Source organism: Pongo pygmaeus, chromosome 3, assembly GCF_028885625.2.
Source record: "Pongo pygmaeus isolate AG05252 chromosome 3, NHGRI_mPonPyg2-v2.0_pri, whole genome shotgun sequence".
Taxonomy (NCBI): Eukaryota; Metazoa; Chordata; class Mammalia; order Primates; family Hominidae; genus Pongo; species Pongo pygmaeus.
In genome coordinates, this window is record NC_072376.2 from 37,205,001 (window position 1) to 37,221,869 (window position 16,869).

Below are 16,869 nucleotides of genomic sequence, written 5' to 3' on the forward strand. Positions count from 1 at the left end.
GTGACACAGACTCAGTCCTTACCATCAGGTAGGAAGTGGTCTAGCAGAGTGATAGTAGTGTCTTCTTGAGTATGCTGTAGGTCCCACCCCTCCTGATTGTCCCCCTAGCAAGAAACCACTGATTCAAAGAAACTGAACTTGTAAGTTTGTCTTTGATACTGTATTTGTTGGATCAGCTGATGGTGCCCACTCCAGTGCAGAGTATGAAAGCCCAGTCCCGCCTGAAGGGAGCAGCCACACCAGCTGAGTGTTACCCACATGAAAATATAGGTCCCAGTTACCAGATCATCTGAGTTCTCCTCTTCCCAAAATAACTGGAAACCTGGATTTTGTGTGTGAAATCTCCTAATTCCTACGTGTTGGACCATTTTTTTCAATGGTGTGTAGTCCAGACAAAATATGTCTGTGAACTTTCCCTCTGCGCCTCTGATTTAACTTCATGAAGAATGAAGCATTTCTGCTTTTCCACTCCAGGTAGCTCGGGAGTTAACCACCCTTGTGCACAGTTGCTTGAGTATGTGTGTGTGTGCGCATGTGTATCCGTAAGGTAACTTTCTGGCATCAAAATTGTATGTGCATTCACAAAGTTGATAGTGCTTAGCAAATTGACCTCCAAAAATATACCAGTTGGTGCTCCCACCAACAGTAGATGTTGACAGCATATGATATCTACATTTCCTTCTGCGCTGTGATCCAGTTTCTCATTTTTCCTGATTTGCTAGTTGAAAGGAATAGCTCACTTTTATTTGTATTCTTTAATTAACCTATATTTTCTATGTATTTGTTCACCTTTTATATTGATAAACATCTTTGTTTATAATATATATACATATATACATATTATATATCTACATATATACATATAAAATATATATATATAATATATATTTTTTAGATGTTTTCTGTCGTCTTTGGAATTTTTTATTGAAACTGCTGAACTGTTTAAAAATTTGTATAATATTTATTAATCTTATTTTATAGCTTCTGGGTTTTATGTCATGCTTAGGAAGACATGCTCTATAACAAAATTATTAAAGTAACACAAAAAAATTTCCCTTGTTCTTTCTCTAGAACTTTCGTGTTTGTGTTTTATAATATTTAAATCTTTTGTTTCATTAGTGATTTTTAATTTTATATGGGGCATGAAGTAGGAAAGCAGATTAGGTTTTTTCTAAAAGGTTTGCAGTTGTACCAACATCAATGGAAGAATCTTTCTTTTTTTTTTTTTTTTTTGTTTTTTTGACTAATTGGAAAGGTCACCTTTATGCAACAATTTCTAACATTAATCAAGTGCTTATTATATACCAGATAACTGCTGGAGGCCCTTCACATGTAATTTTTTTTCTTTTTTTTGAGACAGGGTCTCACATTGTCACCCAGGCTGGAGTGTAGTGGCATGATCTTGGCTCACTGCGGCCTTGACCTCCCGGGTTCAGGGAATGCTCCTGCCTCAGCCCTCTGAGTAGCTGGGACTACAGCTGTGCACCACCATGCTCTGCTAATTTTTTGTACTTTTTTGTAGAGATAGGGTTTCACCATGTTGCCCAGGCTGGTCTCATATTCCTGAGCTCAAGCAATCCACCCGCCTCAGCCTCCCAAAGTGCTAGGATTAGAGGAGTGAGCCACTGTGCCTGGTCAACATGTAATTTCATTTAATCCTCAGAGTAATGCCAGTAAATAAATTCTGGTATATTATCATGCATGTTATAGATGAAAAAACTACAAGGAAGAGTGGTTAATAGCCAGCAGTCACACAGCTTATAGATGGCAGAGCTCCAGGATTTAAATTCAGAGTCTGACTCCAGAGCATGTTAACCACTCAGCATTATTACTTCTGTGTTCATCTCCCATTTCAAATTAGATCAACTTCTGAACTCTCTATTCTGTTCCTTTAATCTGCCTTTTTGTATCTCGTACCAAGCTGTTTTAATTACTATAGGTTTATTATGTATTTTAAAATCCAAGAGAGTTGTTTTTCCAGATTTTTCCTCCCTAATCTTACATATTTGTTTTTCCAGATGCATTTTATTTTCAGGATATGCTTGTTTTAAACCACAATTCTCTTAGATAAGACCTTATTCATTTATTCATTCCCAAAAGAAATGGATAATAACCTAAGATTCCAGCCATCAGAGCACTGGAAGTTTTTAAAGCCTTTTATTTTTCTGTAACTTCTCCTGTTAATTTTAGTATCTGTTGTTAGTCTGTATAAAGTCCCTAAGTCATGGCATGGTATCAAACAGGATTGTTACTTGGCAAACAAAAAGTTTTATTTATTTATTATTATTATTATTTCTTTTTTTTCTGAGACGGAGTTTCGCTCTTGTTGCCCAGGTTGGAGTGCAGTGGCATAATCTCGGCTCACTGCAACCTCCGCCTCCCAGGTTCAAGCGATTCTCCTGCCTCAGCCTCACGAGTATCTGGGATTACGGGCATGCACCACCATGCCCAGCTAATTTTGTATTTTTAGTAGAGATGGGGTTTCTCTGTGTTGGTCAGGCTGGTTTTGAACTCCTGACCTCAGGTGATCCACCTGCCTCGGCCTCCCAAAGTAAAAGTTTTATTTTTTATATCTTTATGTGTGGGATAACCCAACACATTTTGTTAAAAAGGACATTTTGAAAATCATTTCTGAAGCTGATAAAGGACATTTGGGAACCTGTCGCTTTGGGGATATATGGGTGTGTGGAGCCCTGGAACTGTCCTGGGCTGGCTCTAGCACTGTCAGGGCACCTGTCAGGCCAGCAGTGAGTCTCCTGTGGGAACATGAGCTTGGGGTTCTTTGTATCTCACTTGAGATGGGATGCATAAAACAAAACCTGAAATAATCGGATTTGCTGAAAATAAATACAGAGTAGAATTTAAAACTTGAGTATGTTGAGGGAAGGAATATGTATATCTGGGAGAGAATGGATATGTTTTGTTTTTCTGAAATGGAATTAGAAAGATATTCAGTTGTCTTGTACATTCTTGCAAACCTTGCAGGTTTGAGATCCCTGTTTCTGCCTTGTATCATTTTCCACTGTGTGTCTGATTCTAGGAGCGTGAACAGGGAGACGAAGGTGAAGTTTGTGCACACCTCTGTCCATGGGGTGGGTCATAGCTTTGTGCAGTCAGCTTTCAAGGCTTTTGACCTTGTTCCTCCTGAGGCTGTTCCTGAACAGAAAGATCCGGATCCTGAGTTTCCAACAGTGAAATACCCGAATCCCGAAGAGGGGAAAGGTGTCTTGGTAAACTAATTTTTTTTTAAATTATGATATCTGCTTTTATATTCAAAACTATTACTGTCAAGTAAAAAACATTTTTATGTGTTTTCATTGTGCTGAAGAAAAACTAATTTCAGCATGGAAATATGTATATATGGCTGGGTGCAGCGTCTCATGTCTGTAATCCCAGCACTTTGGGAGACCAAGGCAGGCAGATCACTTGAGGTCAGGTGTTCGAGAACAGCCTGGCCAACATGGCAAAACCCTGTCTCTACTAAAAATACAAAAATTAGCTGGGTGTGGTGGTACATGCCTGTAATCCCAGCTACTTGGGAGGCTGAAGCACTAGAATTGTTTGAACCTGAGAGATGGAGGTTGCAGTGAGCTGAGATCGCACCACTGCACTCCAGCCTGGGTGACAGGGTGACAGAGCGAGATTCCGTCTCAAAAAAAAGAAGTATATATATTTGTTAGTCATTACTTTCTTAAAAGATCTTTCAAATTAAACACCCCAGAATCAGGAAATGAGAACTGAGCTCTAAATGGTGCTTCAAATTCAGTTAATTTAATTTAATTTAATTTAATTTAACTTGTTGTGTCTCCTTAATGCCAAAAAGAAGCAGTAATAGAGTGAAATTTTATCAGGTTATGATTTTTATTTCTTGTCATATTTCTGATATGAAGAAGTGTTGCTTACATTATGGTTCCTGTAACATTTGTAAAGGTTAGGGTAGCAGTGGTATTCAGAGAATCAGTTTATTTTGTTTTATTTGTGAGGCTGATCACACAGCAATGCCCGGAAATACCAGTACAACCATACACCTACTGGCACATGCGCAGCAGGCACACTGGTAGGCTTGGGTCACACACCAATGTTCCCATTATCTGACCTCTGACTTAGGAAGATACTGTGTAACCAACCAAGACCAGCTGCGGCTTTTGTTTGCTAAATTTCACTTCTGGAGCTGGTCTTGGTTGGTCCTATATTATCTTTCTAAGAGGGGAAAGACCTCTTGAGTTCTTAAGGAACTGAATGTTTTTAAAGACTACCGTATATTCGATTCTTGATTAAATAATATTTTATTTTCATATTCTTCTTCAGACTTTGTCCTTTGCTTTGGCTGACAAAACCAAGGCCAGAATTGTTTTAGCTAATGACCCGGATGCTGATAGACTTGCTGTGGCAGAAAAGCAAGACAGGTAAAATTAATTGTGATTACTTATATTATAGAACATATAAAGGATGATCTCTTCATTGGTAAAATGTTTCTGGGGAGACGGGACCTATTTGGAAACATTTCCCATTTATTTTGCAAATGATCATTTCACTGAACCTCCTGTGTAGTCTTCTAATGGAGAACAAGATAGAGACCTAGTGTTGGGGTAGGTTGCGTGATTGGCAAGCATAATGCAGAGTAAATCAACCCAGTATATATTTCAAATTGAAACTCCTATTTGGGAACTTCTCATTTTGTAATCGATTTTTTTATGAGTAATGTCTCAGTGTCTAATGAGGGTAAAGCACTTTGGTGCTAGCTGTGTGCTTCAGTATTTGCTGAGGGGTTTAGGAGGGAGCAGTACCTTCAAGGAGGTGCTGAATTTAATTTGGACAGACCAGGGAGGAATTCCTGTGGGGTGTCGGCACAGTGTTTAAGACAAGTCTGACCAGAGAGTTTGTACAAAGGAGAGGTAAGTACGTGGGGGCTAAAGTTGAAAGGTAGGCAGGGCCCAAGCAATTTTGGGTGTCAGGTAGCCTATGGGATGTTCTGGGGGCGTGAGGGTGCTGCTGCTGAAATGGTAGGATTTTTAGATTGTGATAAAACAGGTTCCATTCTATATCAGTGTTGAGAAAGTTAAGCTAAGATGATACGTCCTGATAGGTGAGATTTACTTCTAGCCATCTGGACTGCCAAGAGAAGCAGAAATCGCACATCTTTCCTCTGATGTTCTGACCATTTAGGACCGAGCTTGATCTTAAGGGGTACTGAGCTGTCCCCTCTCAGAATCAGCAATACTGACCAGTCCAGAAATTGAGATAGCAAAACTTACTCTATATATTGGGGATCTTGCCAGCATATTTGTTACATTTAAAATCAAAGGCTTTGCCAAAGATTAATATAGAGCCATTGTGTGTCATGTGTGACATACTTATTTTATACAGTCTTCAAAGACAGGATGTCTGTTCAGGCAAACTGGCTGATATATATGGTAGCTGCTCAGATGTTTGTAAAATGGCAGTTACATTTCTGACCAGTTATTTAAAGATGATGAATAACAAGAACAGCCTTGCAGAAAATACTTCGAGGCTTTGTTTGCTAAATTGTTTTATCCCCATGACACTTTAGAGTCTTCCTTAAGATTATGGAAATGAATGGTTGTTTTTTTTTTTTTTTTCTTTCAGTGGTGAATGGAGGGTGTTTTCAGGCAATGAGTTAGGGGCCCTCCTGGGCTGGTGGCTTTTTACATCTTGGAAAGAGAAGAACCAGGATCGCAGTGCTCTCAAAGACACGTACATGTTGTCCAGCACCGTCTCCTCCAAAATCTTGCGGGCCATTGCCTTAAAGGAAGGTTTTCATTTTGAGGTAAGGTGATTCTGGGACTCACTCATTTTCCTTTCATCTGCTCTGTAGAAGATCTAAGGCATGTCTTTCTTTCTTGGATTATCCCTTTAGGAAACATTAACTGGCTTTAAGTGGATGGGAAACAGAGCCAAACAGCTAATAGACCAGGGGAAAACTGTCTTATTTGCATTTGAAGAAGCTATTGGTAAGAAGTGATCATGAACATTAAGGAATTGGTTGCAAGGCAAAAGGAAAAGGTTTGGATTGGGATTCAAAGATCCACAGTGAAACACGGTTTATTTTGCTTCTCCAGCACTCAGGTTGAATGTCGAACTGTCCTACTCCAAAATTGACATCTCAGATGATTTACAGCAAAAAGGAATGTCTTAAAAACAACCAAGTCATTCATGTCAGAATCCTTTGCCTGGGTGACTGAAAACAGTGATATTGTATGCTTGGCTGCCGGTACCTGTATTTTGGAAGTTCTGATGTTTCCTCCACTGTGGTGTTTAATATCCAGGCCTAAACACTGTGGTATTTAATGTCCATCCTCCTCCAAAAGTGCTAATAAGGATCTATGCTACGGTCTATCCAGAGGAAAGGAGAAGGAAGGCATGGTTTGCTGCTGTCATCAGAATGATACTCACCCAAAAGGATGACCCAGGTCCAGCCAGAATGACAGAAAAACCCTTGTCCTAAACTGTCAATATAAATGAACAGAAAGGAGAACCAGCTATAGAAATTTGAAACTCACATTGTACCAAACACTTTTAGCTATTAATTTAGTAAAAACTATTATGCATTAAATTTGTTTATATTCATTTGTATATTCTCTGCAACACTAACACATGATTTAACTAATCAAAGAAAGCGTAATCGCTCAGGTTCTGCTCTTTTATTGTCAGATTTGGCAGACTTGTCTTTCCATAGCTTTTTATTTTAAAAAAGATTTTCTTACATTCATTTATCAAGTATTAATTGCATGTCTATTACTCAGTGACTCTAAAAGAAATGGATGGCACTGACCTTAGCCTACAGCAGCTTAGATACATTTAGTTAAGTAATCACACACAAGAGTATAGGCCAGATGTCAAAATGAATAATGTAACTAACAAATACTATTGGGATTTGGAGAAGAAAGAGATATATATTGACTAGGACAATTAGAAACAACTTCATGAGCTGGAAGGAGTTTCATGACTCTAGTGATTGAGCACCATGTGGCCAGGAGGGAAAATCTTGCAGGTTCTTCAACAGATATTTCTTGAAGGCCTGCTATGGGCTAGGCACTGGGCTAAATTCCTAAACATAAGATATTAATGAGAAGCATGCATACACGCAGCACTGTACAACCTCTAATATGCAGTAGCCAGGATTCATACTCAATGTGGTTTGGCACAGTATTGTATAGATGTATGTATGACGTGTGTTTCTGCAGGATACATGTGCTGCCCTTTTGTTCTGGACAAAGATGGAGTCAGTGCCGCTGTCATAAGTGCAGAGTTGGCTAGCTTTCTAGCAACCAAGAATTTGTCTTTGTCTCAGCAACTAAAGGCCATTTATGTGGAGTAAGTTGTTATTGACTCTGTTGGATTGAAATAATATTTTGAAATGTTCTATTGTATACTTATGCATGAGATACTAATATCCTTTCTAATGCTCTTATTTTGGTGATGAATTCTATTTCTTATAAAAATTAAATAAGGCTGGGCACAGTGGCTCATGCCTGTAATCCCAGCACTTTGGGAGGCTGAGGCGGGTGGATCACCTGAGGTCAGGAGTTCGAGACCTGCCTGGCCAACATGGTGAAACCCCGTCTCTACTAAACATACAAAAATTAGCTGATTATGGTGGTGGGCACCTGTAATCCCAGCTACTCAGGAGGCTGAGGCAGGAGAATTGCTTGAACCTGGGAGGCAGAGGTTGCAGTGAGCCGAGATCGCGCCATTGCACTCCAGCCTGGGCGACAAGAGTTAAACTCTGTCTCAAAAAAAAAAAAAAAAAAAAATTAAAAAAAAACTAAAGAGATCACCTTTTCCTTTTGATACTTAACAACTTAGTAATTACTGTTCCTGATTGCATTAATTCTTAACAAATGACAACATGAAAGAATGTGATTTTAAGTGTCCGATATCAAAAAAGATTGAATGTCTTCATAATACATCTATTCATTTTTTGTAGCAATTACTCAACTCTGCCTTGCCTGTGTAGTGCGTAAGCATCCAAAGATAATACAGAAAGTGATGCATGTGACTTGGCTCTCTGTGCAAATGCAGGCAGAAGACCAGGCAGTCATTTGGTGATCCCTGGGGTAGATTGTTGCACTTCTTTTTTTTTTTTTTTTTTTTTTTGAGACGGGGTCTTGCTCTGTCACCAGGCTGGAGTGCAGTGGCATGATCTCGGCTTACTGCAACCTCTGCCTCCTGGGTTCAAGCAATTCTCCTACCTCAGCCTCCCGGGTAGCTGGGATTATAGGTGTCCCCACACCTGGCTAATTTTTGTATTTTTAGTAGAGTTGGGGGTTTCACCATATTGGCCAGGCTGGTCTCAAACTCTTAACCTCAGGTGATCCGCCCATCTTGGCCTCCCAAAGTGCTGGGATTACAGGTGTGAGCCACTGTACCTGGCCTGGACCTCTTTTTTAATGGTCTTTTAAAAATTACTCCTTTGGCGTCAGTTAATGGCTATTACATTTATTTTATTATTTATTTTATTTTATTTTATTTTTTGAGATGGAGTCTCTCGTTGCCCAGGCTAGAGTGCAATGGCACAATCTTGGCTCACTGAATCCTTCACCTCCTGGGTTCAAGTGATTCTCCTGCTGCAGCCTCTGGAGTAGCTGGGACTACAGGTGCCTGTCACCATACCCGGCTAATTTTTGTATTTTTAGTAAAGACGAGGTTTCTTCATGTTGGCCAGGCTGATCTCAAACTCCTGACCTCAGGTGATCTGCCCGCCTCGGCCTCACAAAGTGCTGGGATTACAGGCGTGACCCACCACACCCACCCATATTTATTTTAGAATACACTGGTTGGTACATGTTCTGTGTCCACCCTACAAAATTATTTGTTCCTCATATGCATGAATTTGTATTTGTTTGATAGGTATGGCTACCATATTACTAAAGCTTCCTATTTTATCTGCCATGATCAAGACACCATTAAGAAATTATTCGAAAACCTCAGAAACTACGATGGAAAAAATAATTATCCAAAAGCTTGTGGCAAATTTGAAATTTCTGCCATTAGGGACCTTACAACTGGCTATGATGATAACCAACCTGATAAAAAAGCTGTAAGTAATGTCTTCTGTTTTTAACTAACCTCTTTTCTATTTACCTTTTAAAATAATTTGAATAAATTATTTAACTGCACAATTAATTGAAGCTGATTTTAGGCACTTAGGCGTGATTATAAATAAGCTATAAAAAATATGTGGAAGCCGGATGTGGTGGCTCATGCCTGTAATCCCAGCACTTTGGGAGGTTGAGGTGGGCAAATCACTTGAGGTCAGGAGTTCGAGACCAGCCTGGCCAACATGGTGAAACCCCATCTCTACTAAAAATACAAAAATTAGCCGTGTGTGGTGGCTCATACCTATAATCCCAGCTACTCAGGAGGGTGAAGCAGGAGAACTGCTTGAACCTGGGAGGCAGAAGTTGCAGTGATCTGAGATTGCACCACTGCACTCTAGCCTGCGTGACAGAGCGAGACTTAGTCTCAAAAAAAAAAAAAAAAAAAAAGAGGAACTAATCATCAAAGCCTGTGTGGTCATTTAGCACCTTAAGCAATAAGTGCTCAGAAGTGTGGAACCTGTCTGTGGTCACAGAGCTTAGTTGGTGGTGGTCCAGGGAGAATCTGGGTCTTCTGTCTCAGGATCCAGCATTCTCTCCCTGTCAGGAGTTCTCACACTTGCAGGAGCATCTTTAACCAAGAAGGCTGGGGAAACAGAGTGCTGGAGCCCACACCTGGACTTTCCGATTCAGCACGCCTGGGGTAGGAGCCAAAAATGTTCATTTTTAACAAGGTCCCAGGTGGTACTGATGCAACTGGTCCTCACTTTGAGAACCACTGTTTGTTTTCTAGTTAGTTTACTGTGTTCTCTGAGTGTATGGGAGCTGTTGGCTGTAAAGCCTGAGTTTGCATTCTTTACACCAAGCAGATCTTTCACTGGAGACAAAAGAAGACCCAAAGGTAGCAGAGGAGTGTTGCTTTCTATGTCAGGGGGTTGGGGGAGGAAAGTAAGAATATCCTTATGAGATGTTAGGCATGTTCTTTGATATTTACTTTGTTCTATTTTTCATTTTCATCTGCACACAGCATATTTTTAAAATAGAAATAATATGAAAACGCTTATGATGAAACATGGCAGTCCCATCCCTGCCACCTCATTGCCATGCCACCAAGACTAGATTTGTAAATCATGTGCTCATATAGTGATGTTTTGATATACCAGTTTTACAATTTGTTGACTTTCTATTTTTGAGATAAAGATTTAGTTCTTACACTTTCTACATTCACTAATCCTCTTCTCCCCATCCTCACAGTTTATGCCACAGCTTTTGGTTAAATCAGATTCCGTGCTTTTGTTATTATGACTAGTAACTGCTGTTGCCTGCTAGCTAAGTAGTGTATTTTAGGTTTCTCTAATTTGTATAGAGAATTGTATTTCCTGTACCTTTTTTTGTTTGTTTGTTTTCTTTTTTTTTGGAGACAGGGTCTTGCTGTGTCACTTAGTCACTTAGGCTGGAGTGAATGGCATGATCACAGCTCCCTGTAGCCTTGACCTCCCAGGCTCAAGTGATCCTCCCACCTCACCCTCCTGAGGAGCTAGGACCAAGGGTATGCCATCATGCCTGGCCTTTTTTTTTTTTTTTTGGAGGGACAAGTCTCTCCCTATGTTTCCCAGGCAGGTCTCAAGTGATCCTCCTGCCTGAGCCTCCCAAAGTACTGGGATTACAGGCGTAAGCTACTGCGCCTGCCTTAATTCATGTAATAATAGTTGCTTTGTTCTTCCATTTGCCTGGATTTCTATGTACCCGTCAGTAGTTTTTCCCAAATCCTTCAAATGCCTCTCAGTAGGGTTTTCCTGTTCCATGTCCAATGGCCACCCTCCTGGTTCCTCCACCTGGGCTGGGCCAGCTGCTTTCTGGGTTGGGTGCACAGCTGTCATCCTGGGAATGCCCTTCTCCAGGGTTGAGTCCCTTGCTCCTAGACCTTATGGCTTCCTCTTTCTATATTTATTTTCCTAGATCACATCCTCTAATAGCTTTCTGAGAACAAGTAATTGGGTAGTAAGTTTTTGGTGGCATTTAGGTCTGAAAATGTCTTATTCTGTCCTCACACTTCACTGACTGACAGTTTTGAAAGTATTGCTCCATTATTGTTGGGCTTCCAGCATTGCTGTTGAGCCTCCAATCCTTCCTTTTTCAGCAAATAGTTAAGGCCTACTGTATGCTGCATGTAAGGTTATTGATGCCGTTACTTATTCAGTCCTTTCCATGCAACTTGTTTTGTTTGTTTTTTTCCTCTGGGAAGATTTTAGGAACTTTTCTGTAAACTTCAGGTTCTAAAATTTCACAGTGATATGCTATAGTATGGGTCCCTTTTTATTCATGTTTCTGGATACTTGGTCTGTAGAAACATTTATTTTAGTTCTGAGAAGTTTTCTTAATGATGTATCAAGAAAGGGAGCTAATTGGTTATTTTTTAAAATAATCACCTCCCCTGCATTTTCAGTTTTTCATTTCTTGAAGAGCTCTTAGGTGCTGGCTTTCCAAGACTGATGTTCTACTTTTCTTGTTTCTTTCTTTCTTCTTCTGTTTTTTTGGGAGATTTCCTTAGCTTTAGCTTTCAGTGCCTCTGTTGGCTATATCAGTTTTAACTCTCTAATTTATTAAAAATAGTGTCCTATTGAAACAGGGTCTTGCTCTTTCACCCAAGCTGGAGTACAGTGACATGATCATAGCTCACTGCAGCCTTGATCTCCTGGGCTCAAGCAATCCTCCTGCTTCAGCCTCCTGAGTAGCTGGGACTACAGGTGTGTGCCAGCATGCCCGGCTAAGGTTTTTTAGTTTAGTAGAGACAGGATCTTGCTGTGTTGCCCAGGGTGATATTCCTTTTTTTTTTTAATGTAAATAATATCTTACCTCTCTAAGGATTATAGACCTAATTATAGTTTTTTAAAAATATATGTCTTCTTTTTCCACTACATTCTCATTATTTCCACCAAGTTCTTTTTATTCTGTTTGTTTTGGACTTTGTCTTTTACATGATGTCTTTCCCCAAAAGTCTGATGATCCTTAATTATCCTTTGGGCACCTAAGAACTGATTGGAAGCTCTGTGTACATATGCAGATCGAACGACATACTTCACTCAGAGGATATTGGTAGCAAGTTAACTTTATAAGGGGATCCCCCTATCTGATTTAATGAGACCTTAATCACCTACCCAAGGATGATAAGATGAGATACCAAGGCCCTGGAGGCATGACTGGGCAGAGCTGGGCGTGTCAGCCTGAGGGCTACTACTTGATCCCTCTGTTTTCATCATGCCCCGCCCAGGTTCCCTAACTCCTGAATGTTTCTGATTTAATCTCCAGATTATTTAAACCATCTCCCGCAGAAATAGAGAAGAGGTGGTTCTGTGACAGTGTGGGCTCAGGGCAAGGAACGGGGAGGGTCTGAGAGCTTCTTTCAAACCCTGTTCCTGCTTTCCGCCCCTGCCTCACATCTGCCTTTTGCAGTACCTGGTGCCTCTGGTTCTTGAGTTTGGCCAGGATTTTGCAGAGCGCCTTGCCTCGGTTCTCATCCATGTCTCCTTCTGCAGGCACTCAGATTTCATTCTCTGGGTCCCACCAGACCAGTTCTGTGCCTCCATCTGTTTTCTGACTTGTGCGATCGGTTGGCAGCCCCATCAGGTGCTACCTCCTCTTTGTCTCTTTGCCCATGTACTTATGCTATTTAAAGTACCTCTGTAATTTTAATGGAGTTTTGGGACCTATCAAATATAAATATACCATTTCCTCAAGACCATTTTTCTTTTCTAACCAATAAATTTATATGGCATTTATTTTTTCTTACAGAACCTTCCTTTTTTTTTTTTTTTTTTTTTGGAGGGGGACATAGTTTCACTCTGTTACCCAGGCTGGAGTACAGTGGCGCAATCTCGGCTCACTGCACCCTCCGCCTCCCTGGTTCAAGTGGTTCTTCTGCGTCAGCTTCCTGAGTAGCTGAGATTACAGGCACCCGCCACCATGCCTGGCTAATTTTTGTATTTTTAGTAGAGACAGGGTTTTGCCATGTTGGCCAGGCTTGTCTCCAACTCCTGGCCTCATGTGATCCGCCCTCCTCAGCCTCCCAAAGTGCAAAGTACTGGTATTACAGGCGTGAGTCACCATGCCCAGCCTGGAAGCTTTATTTAAAAAAAAAAAAACAAAAAACTCCTTATGGAATTTTCTTTGCAAGGATTCACTTTGTAACAGTAAATATACTCTAGTTTGGGTTTTTTTTTTTTGTAGTGTATTAATCTGTTTTAAGTCAATATCTTGTGAAATGATGTGTTTTAATAAAACTTTAATAATTTCAATAGAACTAGGGAAGTAAAAGCTAATACACAAAGTTACTTAATTTTCTTTATTTAAAATTAATTTCATTATGTTAATTCACAAGTAAAAATTATATACATTTATGATGTACGATCTGATGTTTTAAAATAATGTATACATTGTGATGGCTAAAATCAAGTCAATTAGAATGTATTACCTCATATTTATCGTGTATTTGTAGTGAGAACACTTAAAATCTACTCTCTTAACAATTTTCAAGTATACAGTGCATCATTATTAACTATAGTCACTGTATTGCACAGTAGATCTCTTGAACTTTTCTTCTAACTGAAACTTTTTAATGCCCTTTGACCAGCATCTCCCCAAACTCCCCCTCCCTTATCCCCACCCTCCCCCAGTCAGCCGCTGGTAACCACTATTCTGCTCTCTGCCTCTGTGAGTTCAACCTTTTCCGATTCCACATATAGGTGAGATGCAGTATTTGTCTTTCTGTGCCTGGCTTATTTCACTCAACATAATGTCTTCCAGGTTCATCTATATTGTTGCAAATGACAGGATTTTCTTCTCTTTTAAGGCTGAATAGTATTCCATATAGTAGACCACATATTCATAAATTACTATCATTTAGTATTTCATTCATGTGGAGTACACTTTCTGATTTCCTCCAAAATGTTTTCCTTTTCTAACCAATAGATTCGTTTGGCATTTATTTTCTTACTTATGCAAGGGAAGATATTGGTTAGGCCAGAATGTTACCATTTAAATTTATAATGTGTGCATTAATTCTTAGGTTCTTCCCACTAGTAAAAGCAGCCAAATGATCACCTTCACCTTTGCTAATGGAGGCGTGGCTACCATGCGCACCAGTGGGACAGAGCCCAAAATCAAGTACTATGCAGAGCTGTGTGCCCCACCTGGAAACAGGTATGATGTGGATGGCAGCTGGTGTGATTTTTACTCCCCAGACTTCCTAACTGGTTCTATTCAAATGCCAAGTGAAATGTTCCATCTTTCTAATAGGTAATTTAATTAGAAATGCTGTTTCAGAACCTGCAGTAATATTTTGATATTAACAGTCAGACTGAGCATCTAGGGAAAAGCTTACTTTTTACTTTCTTAATTTTGTCCTAAATTTCTTTGTATGGGAAAATTTTATCTTTATTTTAGTTTAGTAATAAAAGTGCCTTTTTCTAAACACTTTTCATTGGTGGCTAACTCCAATGAGATTTTCTCTTTCTCAAACTTCAGTCTTCCCATGTCTCTGATAAAATAAATTATAATCCATTCCACATGCATTCAAGAAATATCTTTGAGTAGCCATTGTAGACAGGTCTGTGCTGGGTTCTGGAGGGGGTGCAGAGAGCCTCATCAGAGAGAGTCCTTGCTGCCAAAGAGCTGATGGGCTGGTAGCTTCAGGTTCAAGTTTCTGTGACCTCAATAAAGTGTTTGAGTTGGTCACTCTGTAACAACTTAACATTTTGCACCTTAACAAGCTCAGTGCATGCCCTTAGTGTGTGTAAGTGTGATACTGCATGCCTGTCCAACATGCAGTTAACCAGCATTTCCCTATTCAGAATACAGTTGAAAATCAGCAAAAGTTTTTGTGAAAGGTGAATTAAGTCAGTGCTGTCCGACAGAACTAAAATGCAATCCACAGATGCAATTTTGATTTTCTACTTGTCACCTTTTAAAAGCATAAAAAGAAACAGGTGAAATTAATTTCAATAATATATTTTACTTAACCTAGTATATCCAAAAATTATTACAACATATAATCAGTATAAATATTATTAATGAGATGTTTTACATTCTTTTTTTTTTCCTTTGGAAAAAAGTCCTCAAAATTGATTCAGTAATTTTACACTTACAGCATATCTCAATTTGAATGCTCCATTTTTATCAGAAATACTTGATCTGTAGAGTTAATAAAATTTAGATTAGACAAAGTAGATTTTAATACCCAGATTATTCCAAACATACTTGTTTTCTAATAACTGAATCAAGTATCAGTTTTAAAACTTGAACTCAATTAACTCAACTTCATAAAATTAAAAATTTAGTTCCTCAGTGGCACTTGCCACATTTCAAGTTCTTGGTAGCCACATGTGTCTAATGGCCGCTGTAGTAAACAGCACCCATCTAGGTAATTGTGACAACATAGACAAACCAAAGCTTTGCTCATAGAAGAGTTTTTCCAGCCTTGTGAATCAAACTTGTGCAAATAAAAGCAGATGAAAATTCCTGAGCGTCTTAAATTGCCAAGCTAGTAGCAGATTAAATGTAGCAAATTAGAGGAATGGGGAATTATAACAAACTTTTCTTAGGCAAGAAGTGACTGCTGATAGCAAGAAAGGAAATATTAAAACAAAACAAAACTATAAAACAGGGACACAAGGACTTAGAAAGCTCAGCACTCCATGAGTTTATCATGACGGAAATAGCATTCTACACCCATGTGAGCCCAGAATACAGCTCCACTCCAACACAGTTATGCTCATGGCTCTCAGATATCAAGAAGTTCAGTAAAGAGATACTTAAGAAGTCATGGGACTATGTAATGTATTTTCACTATGGATTCCCATACAAAACCTCTTTGTGCTTAAAGTGCAAAAACTCAACTATTAAGTGAACATATAAAAGCTCATTTTCTAAGAATTCTGGATTACCAATATTTTATTGTAATATTATGCAAGAATCTTGTTTTCGTGTGCATTAGTTAGTAAGCTCTTTGCTGCTATGTTGCACATAGTTTTTTGTAAACATTTCTTTATAATTCTTATTTAGTGTTTTCTTATTTCTATGTTTCATTCTTTTAAAAAGAAATGGACAGTCCAACTAAACAGTCCAACTTAAGGATCTGTCTTTTCTATATTTTGTCCTTTCCTTTTCATTATCTGATGAAAATATATCTTATATTTCGGAAAGCTTTCCTTTGTAATAATAACACTGTTTAAATGTTTAAGGCTTTATGATATTAACATTTTTCACATGGCTTATTGAGTGGACTTAAGTTCAAATATTAGCTTATAAATTAGTGAAAAAAACCTTGAAAATTTGTCCTTTTATTATATTCATTGAAACATTGCTTCCATTTATTAAATGGGACATTAAGCGCTATGTCAGTAGATGGATATGTGGTCAGGGCTTAAGCAAGGCACCAGCATACCTGATGTACAACAGCAATAAAGTTTTTTCTTTTTTTTTTTTTTTTTTGAGACAGGTTCTCTCTCTGTTGCCCAGGCTGGAGTACAATGGTGGAATCTCAGCTCACTGCAACCTCTGCCTCCTGGGTTCAAGAGATTCTTGTGCCTCAGCCTCCTGAGTAGCTAAGATTACAGATATGCACTACCACACCCAGCTAATTTTTTGGTATTTTTTTTTTTTAGTAGAGACAAGGTTTCATCATGTTGGTCAAGCTGGGCTCGAACTCCTGGCCTCAAGTGATCCGCCAGCCTCAGCCTCCCAAAGTGTTGGGATTACAGGCATGAACCACTGCACCTGGCTAGCAATAAAATCTTGACTAAGATTTCCTTCT

The 16,869-nt window shown here is 39.1% G+C and overlaps 1 protein-coding gene across 4 annotated transcripts in view; it reads left to right on the forward strand.

Moving 5' to 3' along the window:
- PGM2 (phosphoglucomutase 2) overlaps nt 1–16,869 on the forward strand; it is a 36,538-nt gene that overhangs the window by 16,263 nt on the left and 3,406 nt on the right. The window contains exons 7-13 of one of the 4 annotated variants that reach the window (XM_054485562.2): nt 3,041–3,230; nt 4,309–4,406; nt 5,608–5,788; nt 5,879–5,972; nt 7,206–7,335; nt 8,872–9,061; nt 14,125–14,258. In XM_054485562.2, coding sequence (XP_054341537.1) covers nt 3,041–3,230; nt 4,309–4,406; nt 5,608–5,788; nt 5,879–5,972; nt 7,206–7,335; nt 8,872–9,061; nt 14,125–14,258 — 1,017 coding nt within the window. Of the gene's footprint in view, nt 1–3,040; nt 3,231–4,308; nt 4,407–5,607; nt 5,789–5,878; nt 5,973–7,205; nt 7,336–8,871; nt 9,062–14,124; nt 14,259–16,869 lie in introns of those variants that run through there. The other 3 variants (XM_054485564.2, XR_008502161.2, XM_054485563.2) reach the window with 3 other exon arrangements.